Genomic DNA, 12,376 nt, shown 5'->3' on the forward strand with positions numbered 1-12,376 from the left:
GTGTAGAGGGAGAGTCAGGTGACACTGAGGAAATATTAAGGGTAGTACTTGGTGCCCAGATGGATGTGGTATACAAGGGAAAGGAGTAGTCTCTTCATAAAATTGAATTTGTTTTGGTTTTAAAATTTAGTGTCTGTCTAATCTAAAAAAGTAAGTTTGAAAGAATTTGAGCAAGAGAAAATAGATATATAAATATAGAGATATTAATATTTGACATTTTAAAAAAACCTGTCAGTAGGAAATCATATGGAAATTTTAGGACAAGTATGTACCCAGTGGGATTGTTATGTATCCAGTGGAATTGCATTAGCGACTTTGACCAAGTGGTAGAGGAATGACCATTTCCATTGGTAAAGGCAAAAAAACATTTTTCTATCTTTCATGAGCATTTTTAGCTTGATGAAACATTATTTGTATATTTTTCTTCAACAGATTTTTGTATAAATAACTTATCACTTGCTTTTTCTATATATGCCTAAGATTTAAGTTAATTATTGTTCAATGGTCTTATGATGTTAGAAGGGATAATGAATGTAAAGAAAATGTTTATCTAATTGAGGGAAATGCATTTTTTTAATAGATTTTTATGAGACCAGATTTTGCCTTGGATGATTCCTTAACTTTTAATTCAGTTTTACCATGGTCTCATTTTAATACTGCTGGTGGAAAAGGAAATCGTGATGCAGCTTCCTCAAAGTTACTACAAGAAAAGGTAATTTTTTTTACTTTTTCCATGCATAAAATTATTTTAATTAAGTGGTACTGTTAGAGTGAGTTCAGAGTTATTTACTAGGCACTAATCCCTTTAATTTCACCTTCATTGTTACTGATAATTAGAACCCTTCAAATCTTAACTGAAAAAGTAATAGCATTTTGTTTCAATGCAATACAAGTTGTGCTGTTCAAAAAGGAAAAGCTTATTGAGTGCTTATTTGAAACAGCAGTTGATAGAATTTCAACTGAGAGTATGTATTAGATAACAATTAATTTTTACATTTATTCCAAACAATATATTGGCTAATTTTATATTCCTTATGATTTAAAGCACAGAAAATTAACTTTACCTGAGGTACTATTTTTCCTCGTTTACACATAGTAATGATGATTATTTTGAAGCAAAAATATCATAGTTAAAAATACAGTGTTACTTTAGCTTTGCAAAGCCTAGCCTTTTGCATGTTATTAGTCAGCAGTTTTTCAAAATTTTACAGTGTTCTATATTTCAGAAGTCAACATTTTGAAAGCCATTTAAAACGTAAAACTTTAAACATAACTCATATCAAGAATCTTTTAAAACTGGAATAGGAAATAAAGACCTTTGATCTTTATTCTTTCTTAGCACTCAGTTTAGAGCTTTTCTAAAACTGACTGTGGTTCCTAAACTGAGGTGAAAGCATTTTGTTTTAGTCTAGTGACAGCTCTTGGCAGTCTGAAAGCTTGTCACAGGTAGACTGTTCAATAAGTTGGGTCCAGTCCTCCTCAGCAACTGAAGAAAGGGCTACTTAGGGAGGAGAGGAAAAGAAATGTGGGGGAAGAATCATGAGTATTCCTTTTCTCACAGTTGAAAATGAAAATGAATTCTCTTTTTTTGCGGGGGGGGGGAGAGTGCAACATTTTCATCTATAAAGGTTTTCTTTAAGTAAGAATAAATTCACATATTGTATGAAAACAATGGATTTATAGACACAGGCTCACTCCCAGACTACCTTTTCACATTCCAAGTATATCTCCTGGTAGAATGATACCTTAAAAGAGAAAAACAACAGAAGCCAATAAAAGTTTCATCAATCCATACAGATACTTTTAGGAATACTTTAAAATTGTTCCCTTTATAGAATTTTAATGGGAAATGAGTTATGGAAATATTAAGCCTTTGAAAAGGATAGATCAATGGAATATTGATAAATTGCAGAAATCTTTGAAATTTAAATGAAACAGTTTTCTCATGCTAAATGTTTAAAGTGACTAACGTAATGGTTTTTTTTTTTTTTTGGTAAGTTGCAGAATCAGCTTTGTTGCATTTACATTTTGTCTCCTTTTCTGCTCTGTTCTTAGAAAAGGAATGGAAGACAGGATTCCAAGACAGAACTCAAACTCACTATATAATTGACAGCAGCTGTTTTATCTTGCTAGCTTTAAAGAGGGGATGCTACAACCAGGATTAGAGAAATTTGTAACCTATTGTAGTGCTGCTACCCAAAGTTCTGGTCTGCGATGAGATAGCGAGTTTGCTCTAAAATGTAAATCATTGCACTGCTTCCTTCATTAAGAAAGTCTTTCTTTGAAAAAGCAATACTGTGGACTTAGCAATGTAGTTGATTTAATTTCCAACAAAGTTCCTCATTTCATCACAGACCTGTTAAAACAATTCACAAACTGGCAGCAGCATATAAACTGCGTTCGAGTAGCACTGTCCTAAAGGAGTTACGTGTTCTCCATTTTCTGAAAATTGAGTCTACTTTAGCTTGTGATGTACCTAAGTACCTTCATCCCCATATTGCTTTTTGGGTGAACAAATGAACAGCCGTTGCAGATAAAAAGAACAACGGCAAAAGAGTATAAATGCAAGAGATTTAAACCATAGAAGAATGTCTTGTTGGTAACCTATTATATATTATAATACATTTAAAAAATTTTTATTTTTCGCTGCGTTGGGTCTTAGTTGCAGCATTCAGTCTCTTTGTTGCGACGTGTGGGCTTCTCTCTAGTTGTGGTGTGCAGGTTTTTTCTCTTCTCTAGTTGTGAAGTGCAGGCTCCAGGGTGTGTGGGCGTGCAGGTTCTAGAGCATGTGGGCTTTGTAGTTTGCGGCACACAGGCTCTTTAGTTGAGATGTGTGAACTCAGTAGTTGTGGCACGAGGGCTTAGTTGCCCCAAGGCGTATGGGATCTTAGTTTCCTGATAGGGATTGAACCTAGTGCCCTGCATTGGAAGGTGGATTCTTTACCACTGGACCACCAGGGAAATCCCTATAATAGATTATTGAAGGAACCTTATTGAAGATATGCATGATCCTGCATGGTCATAAGGGAAACAGGCTTGGTGACCAAATAATCTTCCAATTTTATGAGTCCTAAATGTTGAAAGCCCATTAACCCTTTAACACTACATATTTTCCTGGGATGTTCAGAGATAGTTCTTAAAGTTTGAGTTATAGGTTGAAGAATCTGAAAGTAAAAAAGTGGGAGAGAAATGGAAAGATAATATAGCCAAAAAAGGCATATGCAGTTATGAAAGAAGAAAAAACAACTCAAGTTTTAGAAGCCCATATTTGAAATTAGAAAGCATTTTCAATATATGTTACTTCAGGAATTAATTTTGGTAGTGTTACAAATAAAATGTATATGAACTAATCGTTTCAGGCCTTTGTCAGTCATTTAAGAGGAAAACACATTGGAAATAAACTGAGTTTTACAAATTGATAAAGGAATAACTGTTGAAATGTAAAATTAACAGCCTTGAAAAAAAGATCCAAATGAATTCTAGTGCTTTCTATAATTTGTGGCTGGATCACCAATCTGTCTTTCATGAATTCTCTAACGTTTTTGAGGCAACATGGTACAGAAGAAGGAACTTCAGTTTTTGAGTTAGACAAACTTGGGTTCAAATTTCAGTTTTTCTACTTATAATCATATGACTTTATTCGAGTTATTTAATGTTTCTGAGACTCAGTATCCTCATCTGTAAAAGAAAATAATAATACCTGTATTCCTAGATTGTTAAAATTAGAAAATGATATATATAAAATACCAGTGCCTAGTACATATAAAGTCAGTAAATGGTAACTATACTCATCTTTCATTCAGATAAATGATATGTGATGTTGGTGATGGCAGTGACGTGTGGGGGGTTAAGGAAATCGATCATTCTCTCTCAGATCTTGGAACTTCTAAAACTAGATTATAATCTGAGATGACCGTGGGGTACTTTTACTTGTTGGAAGGTAGTTGGTGTTTGGAGGATAGTAATGGCAGGAGCAGAGGAAGAAGGTGAATCACCTTCTGTGCTTTTGTCTTACATTTATTAATCTTTGGGCTCTACCTTTTATCTCCCTTCTATTTTGTATGCCTAGTATTAAGCATAACAATCAAACAGTTCACACAATGGAATTTAAAATATATTTAGAAATATTGTATCATTTTCAGAAAGTATTTGGATAGTTAAGGTATACTTAGAATACTCTGATTTTTTTTTCCTTTCCTCTTAAGCTGAGCCATTATCTGGATATTGTGGAAGTAAACATTGCTCACCAGATCTCTCTACGTTCAGAAGCATTTTTTCATGCAATGACCTCTCAACACGAATTGCAGGACTACCTCAAGAAAACTTCCCAGGCTGTAAAAATGCTTCGAGATAAAATTGCACAGATTGATAAAGTAATGTGTGAAGGATCACTACACATTTTAAGACTGGCACTTACCAGAAATAATTGTGTTAAAGTATACAATAAACTGAAATTAATGGCCACTGTACACCAGACTCAGCCTACAGTACAGGTGTTGTTATCCACTTCTGAATTTGTTGGAGCATTGGACTTAATAGCAACAACGCAAGAGGTTCTACAGCAGGAACTTCAGGGCATTCACAGCTTCCGGTATGTCCATTAAGTAAGCCATTAGAACTAATGATAGACATTTTTAAAGGATAAATTTTAGTGTGTAACGTTAGCTGAAAAAATACCAATGTATTTAGTTACATGAGTATTTTTTCTTCTAGGTTGATCTATTTAATCATGTCATCATTCTATTTTACTCTTACTAACACAAACACAAATCATAAGGACCAATATTTATAGTGACATTTGGATAAAGAGGTAAAATTTTCTAGTAGATGATAGCAACGAAGGGCCAGTCACAACTTTGAAAGTAATGTTTTGAGAATTTTTTTTTTGAGAATGTTAAAATAGTTTTGTGTCAAGATAGTAGATCAAAGTGGAGAAAGGAATACCAGTATAGCTAAAATTAAGTTTATTTTAAAAGCCATTGAATAAGTTTTAAATTAGGTAATTATTAAAATTCATTTCTCATTTGCAGTCTATCAAATTGCAGATAGTTCCACATGATGTTGGAAAAGACCAGATTTCTTATAAGTTTTTATTTTGAAAATACCCTTAAGATTAGGGTTTTAGTTTATTTTATGTGAGATCATGTCAAGTGTTTAATTTACAGATTGGACCGATTGTAAGCCATCAGATTTCATTCAGTTAAGCAGGCTTGTAGTGTCTTTGTTGAAGTTCCTATATGCTGGGAAACCCACCTAAACTTTATACCATTGAGTGACTACAAAGAAGTTTTATGGAAATGTTTTCTGTAACTTAGTAGTTTATATATTCTGGAAAGGTTATCTTCAATATAAGTTTATTTTAATTGAATTATAAGTTCTTATTAACTAAGGATATGTAATTGGAATATTTAGAGAGCACTTTTAAAAAGTTGGCCCAAATTTAATTATGCAAATGAATAATAATTGATTCATTTATTCAAGAAATGGTTATTGATCACCTATTACATGACAGACAACAGGCAGAATACTGGGAACATAGCCATGAATGAAGCAGAGATGTTCTCTGCTCTGTTTCTACACTTTATTTGGCAGGAGGGAGACATAAATTACTGGGAAGGTATGATACAGTGCAGTGCACTGTGATGATGAACGTACAGAGTGCTATGGAGCCTCGCCCTAGGGGAAGAACCTTATCCAGACTTAGGTGTTTACAGAAAAAGTTTGGATCACAAACCTCTTTGAGAGTCTATTGAAAACTGTGGTTGGATCTTCTTTCCATAAAAATATACTTGTACATAAAATTTTGCAGTCAGTTTTGGGTGGTTTGTAGTCCTTTGAAACCTACTTTGGATTTCTCAGCATGGGAATCCAGGGTGACTAAGTGATTTTTAGTTTCCCCTTTACCTCTGAAATTTTAAATATTTCTCTTTTTTAAATGTGTATAGAATATATTTTTAAAATAAATAATATTAATTTTGTCAATATTTTAACAAAATGGACTTCTGTAATGACAGAAGCTGTATTTTTTAATTGTCACTACTATATAGTATGAATGTTGATGAATATTGGGAGCTGATTCTACAAAGTAGAGTGCTTTATCCTCTGAACAGAGAAATGGAGACAAAGATTGCCTGCTGAACACAAATTCTGAAACTGTTCTAGTTTTTACTCTAAAGGTCATGCAGTTTATTTTATTTTCCTGACTCATAAGTTTATGCCCAGTAATAGTGATGAAAAGTATAGTTTTCCAAAGCTATCTGGAAAATACTTGAGAACAGGATTGGATATTTATTCCCAGTAGGTTATGATTTATTGGAAGGCAGAATGAAAATTTTATAATTGTGTAATTATCTTGAGCTCAAGGAAGAGTGTACCTTTATTTTTAGCCTTACTTTTTTTGTTTATACCTTAACTCAAAGGACAAAATATTCTTCATAAAAAAGTGTATATGATTTTTTAAGACTTTCAAATATTCTGATTGTCTACATTTTGCCCAAATATCTTTCTACTATTATTTTTTTAGAACCTGCACATTTGTAAAGTGTTTATTCTCATATAAAACATAGTATATGAAAATGTATTTGAACCTTGATATCTTGCAGGTTTCATGTAGAAAAGATTGTTACCTTGAAATTCAAGGATATAATGTTATTTGTTCTTTCTTATCATAAAGGTTTATGTAGAAACCCTTTTTAGTTTTCACCATTGTTAATTTTTTTTCTTTACTACTACTACCGCCATTATTCTACTACCACCACTACTGTAAAACCAAGAACATTTTTTGAATGCTTTAGTTTTCTGTACCAGGTACTGTGCTAAGAATATTGCATATATTATTTGATCTCCCTCCCACTCCAAAAAAATCTCTATGAGATAGTCTTATCCCCATTTAATAGATAAGAAACTGAAGCATTGAAAATCTTAGATAACTTGCTCCAAGTCATATAGCAAGTTATAAAACAGTAGAGTCAAGATTCAACCCAGATCTCATTGGACCCAAGAGTTATATATACTTTTTAATATACTTGATTGAGGTTTTATTGGACCTCAGGTAGATCATTCTGAACATCAGTGCTAGTTTTCTTGTGCAATAGGTGTTAAACTGTGGGCAATTGAATTAGAGGTTTGCTGAGCTAGAAACCTACCATAGTAATAGATTTTAGGATAAAAATTAATGAAACTAGTTTTTCTAGTTGTATGCTTTCTTCTTTTTCTTTTTGAAAGAAAAGGTGGGAAACAAAATTAATTATAGGTTCTGGCTTATTTTGATTTCATTGATCAGAGGCCACCTTGGGATTCCACTTAAGGGATTTTTATTATTGGAAATATTAAAAGGTATTTAACATCTTCTTTCCTCCTGATATAATCTTCCATAATTTAGATCTTCAGAACATTATAATATGAAAACATCCACATTGTATGCTCTGAGATGAAGCCAAAACAACAGATTTTCTACTGTTTGATGAAACTAGTGTTACTGTAGGGTTTATTGATATGTAAGTTTCTCTGATAAAAGCAGCACAAAGCTTGTAGTGAACCCACAGCGTAGTAGAAGATCTGAATTCATGTACAAATTGAGGCATGTTAAAGTAGAAAGTATTAGAATCGCTTCAATTTATTTAGCTGGATATATGGACCTACATACTTTTTCAGAAAGCGATTTTTAGTTATTTGTCATTTTAGTAGATTTATTTCACCACTCTAAATTATTATCTGTGACTGTTAAGATATATACTTTTAAAATGAACTGTTAGCAGATTTATCTATTAAATATTTTTGGTAAGGTTAATAATTATGTACAGGCCAGTATAATTGCATCTATCGTTAAAGTAGTCAAAAAGATTTTAAAAACAGAGCAAGGATGAATAGGTGAATCTTATAAAACACTATAATTCTAGAAGTTGTATTTAAGGATTTGCTTAGACAAATCTTTTTATATATGTTATTATATACCTGTGAGTACCTAATAACTACTATTTGATGTTAGTGTCGAGATTCATATCTGCTCTTTATTATATTTGTCAGACTTTAAAATTACTTTAAGATGCATAAAAATGAAGCTACTCAGTTATTTTTGACAATATCTAAGGTTAAATAGAACCTCACGTTTAAGTTATTATGCTGAAATGATAGAGTTTTATTACTTTGATGCCCAGACATCAGGAGATACAGTCCTATGGACTTTGTACCATAATTCTTTGCTGGGATTCGCTGAAGACTATTTATACCTGAAGGCAGCACATACTTGAGTGTTAACCTCTAGTCTGCATTCAGAAGGAATTTATCATCTTTTTAAAACTTAATTAATTAGCTGAGAACCAAGCAATGTTAAAGTTATGTGTGGATTCATATCGTACCCTATTACTGCTTTTTAAAAAACTTATTGAAAACTGAAACACACAAAAATAGAGGAAATTATATGAAGAGAGTTGTATGAAGCTGGATAAGTTGCTTATCACCTGTGAGTTATCAACTCATGGCCAACTTTGTTTTCTGTATATCCCTCCCCATACTCCTGGATTAATTTGAAACAAATCCAACACATCATTTCATTTCATCCATAAGTATTTCATTATGTATCTTTGAAAGATAAGGATCATTAAAGAAATACTCTAATATCATTCATATTTTCAAATAGCTAGTCAGTGTTCAAATTTTCCTGTTTCTCTCAAAATTCTTTTCACAGTGTATTTGTTGAAACAGGATCTAAATAGTAACTATATATTACAATTGGTTGATATCTTTCAAGTACCTTTTGATATTTAGTTCTCCATTCTTCTCATTTTCTCCCTTTCAAAATATTTATTGAAGAAATTGAGTTGTCTTTGTAGTACAGCTTCTCACAGTCTGGATTTTGCCAACTGCATCCCCATGTTTGGCATGTTTTCCTCTTGCCTATGTTTTCTATAAACTGGTAGTTAGATTTAAAGACTTGATCAGATTTAAGTTTTTCTTTTTGGTAAGAGCACCTAATAGGTGTATTTCAGCCAAAAGGCATATCTGGTTGTCTCCCTTTTCGTGATATTAGCAGCCATTTGTGATCATTGCCTAGATTTATCATCTCATTATGGGTTGCAGATCATGACATTCTAAGTCTATACTTCCTTATTCATTTATTAATGGAATATTTCTATAAAGGTATATTTCTCCATAACAATTATTTGGTAATTCTGAAGGACAAGTCTTACAAGGATAGGCAAGATAGATTCTAGGTTCTTTTCCTTTATTTAGCAGTTTTTGAAATAATGAATTGAAAATCTAGCATCTTCCAAATGTTTTGTAAGCACATAGATTTATATATATTTGAAGTATTTTTTTTTTAATTGAAGTTCATATTGTCCTATCTTTTGTAGGAACCTCCTCAAGTCCTTTTGATCCTATGAGTAGTCATTGATGGTTTTCTAACTTCATGTTTTGATGGCATATTCATATTATACATTGTCTGCTCTGTATTTGTAAACTGCCATTTCTTTAAGGAGCCCTAGCTTCTTTTAGTAGGAAATGATATCTGGAAATTGCAGTCTAGGTAGCAGAGGTGTTCCTTGCTGCTGCATTGGTCATGATCTCTAGGCCTTTTTAGTGGGCAGAGCTAGAAAATAATTTTCCCTTTTTAAAGAAAAAATTACGAATTTTACTCATAGTTCAATTTAAATTCAGGACTATAGAGTTTCTGCTTCAGTTTTACACATCACCTTTCCAACAGGCTGAAAACTGGTTCCTAATGATGTTACTCATTTGTTTTATCCAACAATATAAATAGAATCCTCTCAGAACTAACAGTATTATTACTACAAACACGTAGAATTTTTTTGTCTTTTTCTTAAGGTATATCCCTTATGGGATGCATGGATAAATTATTATGAGATGAAGTGAGAGAGTAGCATAGACATATATATACTACCAACTGTAAAATAGCCAGTGGGAAGTTGCTGTATAACAAAGGGAGTTCAACTCAAGGATGGATGATGCCTTAGAGGACTGGGACGGGGAGGGTGGTGGGGAGTTGAGGGAGGGAGGGAATACGAGAATATGTGTATAAATACAGATGATTGAACTTGGTGTACCTCAAAAAAATAAATAATAAATAAAAGAGAAAAAAAATTATTATGTTTTAAAGTCACTTGAGATAATTCCTCTTTGTGTAGATTTGCCTCTAGTTTGATACATAGTTAAGTTCATTTGTTTCATTTGTTTTTGATATTTAAGGATTCCTGTTTTTAAATGTAATGTTGTCTTACAACTATGTTAAGTAAGTTACATTGTTCCAAAATAAAATCTATAAAACAAAAGATATTCAGAGAAATTTAACTTATATCTTGGTTCTCTGCCTGCCTACCAACTCCTATAAGTCATCATTTAAAAAAGTTTTAGTTTATTTATCCATCTCTCTATCCCTCATCTTAGATAAACATTAGCATACTGTACATACTTTTCTCCACCTTGCTACTTTTACCTTACAGTATATCCTGTAGATCGTGCTACAGTATGCATTCTCAATAGGGGATATCACCAGAAGGGGGGAAAATTAGTTCTTGAAGGGTGAAAAAAAATCTTGGATTTTACAATGGTTTGTGGGCCTCCAAAAGACTTTTTAGGGGGCCAGTAATGAAAAACAGATTGAGAAACTGCTCCTTAGCAGTACATAGTATACGAATTGGTATTCCCTGATTCTTTAAAAAATGTATAGGGTCTGTTATATTTAACCTTCTATTGCTCAACATTTGGGTTGTTTGTATTCCTTTGTAGTTACCAACAGTGCTGCAATGAATGTATGTCCTTTTGTATTTTACCCCATTATATCTCTGTGGTAGATTCTGAGAAGTGAGCTTCCTAGGTCAAAGACTAATTGCCTGTGTAATTTTACAAGACACTGCCAGATTTCTTTTATGGCAGTGTTTTAGTTTGTAATAGTAGATACATTATAAATTAGTTTATTGTGAGATGTTGTCATCATTTATGACAACATTATTAGACTTCTAATTAGCTGTAAGAAATATAATTTTCATATTGCAAAATGCAAATTTATGTTAACTTATCAGATTTCTTTCTAAAATTATCACTACCCTACTTAGCATGTTGTTGTTGTTCATAAAGAACAATGGATCTGCTCAAAAGGTCACATGCTTTAAACTAGTTTTTTTTAATGTGCTATATCTGGTCATAGTAAAGACAGTTGCTAATATTAAGAGTTGGTTTTTCAAGTAAATGTGGCATAATATTTTAAAATGCTTTTTATTTAATTATAGATGTTTAAATTTAAGATAAATTTCACTTAATTTTTGAAATGCTTTGCACCAACTAGATTACCTAGGTTTCTTCAACCCATTGTTTTTATGAAATTATTAGATTGTGTGGCAAAAATCCCTTTGGATATGAAGGTATTTATCCTTAGTGACCTTCAGGATTAGTTACATGGGACCATTCTTGTCATTTGGACAGTACACGCTTTTTTTAGGGAAAAGGTTCAAATCTCTTTAGTAATACTTGCCTTTACCACCCCCACAACTCTGCCTCAGAGTCCTCACTTCAACCCTAACTAGGATCTGAAAATATTAAAGACGTGGATTAAAAAGGAACATTATATTTTATGAGAAAACATTCCATGGAGAGATTATAGCTCAGTATTTTTATATTTTCAGTCCTGTGTTCTAATGACTTTCAGTTTAATGGCCTGAGGGATATTGCACAGTAACTCAAACTGATCCTGACAGAGATTGAATTGAGTCAGTCTCTCCTATAGTCCTTCAGATATTTATATGTACCCAGAACAGGGCCTGGTGCATAGTAAGCAGTTGTATTTATTCAGTAAGTGGTTAATGAGGAAAGGACTTAGAATATCTGAATATTTTGTCTGTGAAAAGCAGACTAAAAAGCAGTCATGAAGTTTTCTAGAACCAGTTTTCCTGCAGCATATTTAACTGTTTGGAGGTTAAAGATATAAAGAAAAAAATAGAATTTGGGAGATGATGTGAAACTGTCGCAGTTATTTTTGTTAAGTTAAAGGACTCCGTTTTATTAAAACATCACCTTGTTGCACAAGTACTGTCAGCTAGATAATTTTGCTGACTAGTTCCCTTGATCATGGAGTAAATTTGGGTTTTTAATAAATGTAGGTAACATTTCCCTCTTTCTTTGTAGGCATTTGGGATCACAGCTTTGTGAATTAGAAAAACTGATAGATAAAATGATGATTGCAGAATTTTCTACTTATTCTCACAGTGACTTAAATAGACCATTGGAAGATGACTGTCAAATTTTAGAAGAGGTATGTCTTTTGAACTATAGAATGAAACTGATGTCATTGTTTAGTGTTATTTCCTAACAGCCTTAGTTTAGAACACATTCTCCTCAGGTTATAGTGAGCAAAATTATCTTC

At 32.4% G+C, this 12,376-nt stretch overlaps 1 protein-coding gene across 5 annotated transcripts in view; it reads left to right on the forward strand.

Annotated features, from left to right (window-relative positions):
• The window catches only part of VPS54 (VPS54 subunit of GARP complex), a 104,094-nt gene that overhangs the window by 38,352 nt on the left and 53,366 nt on the right, over nt 1–12,376 (forward strand). For all 5 annotated transcript variants that reach the window (XR_009054687.1, XR_009054688.1, XM_057741643.1 and 2 more), the window contains exons 6-8: nt 581–712; nt 4,206–4,591; nt 12,139–12,265. Coding sequence is in view for 3 of the 5 variants with exons in the window: in XM_057741643.1 (XP_057597626.1) it covers nt 581–712; nt 4,206–4,591; nt 12,139–12,265 (645 nt within the window). In the remaining 2 variants the exon portion in view is untranslated. The remainder of the gene's footprint in view (nt 1–580; nt 713–4,205; nt 4,592–12,138; nt 12,266–12,376) is intronic.

Source organism: Hippopotamus amphibius, chromosome 7, assembly GCF_030028045.1.
Source record: "Hippopotamus amphibius kiboko isolate mHipAmp2 chromosome 7, mHipAmp2.hap2, whole genome shotgun sequence".
Lineage (NCBI taxonomy): Eukaryota > Metazoa > Chordata > Mammalia > Artiodactyla > Hippopotamidae > Hippopotamus > Hippopotamus amphibius.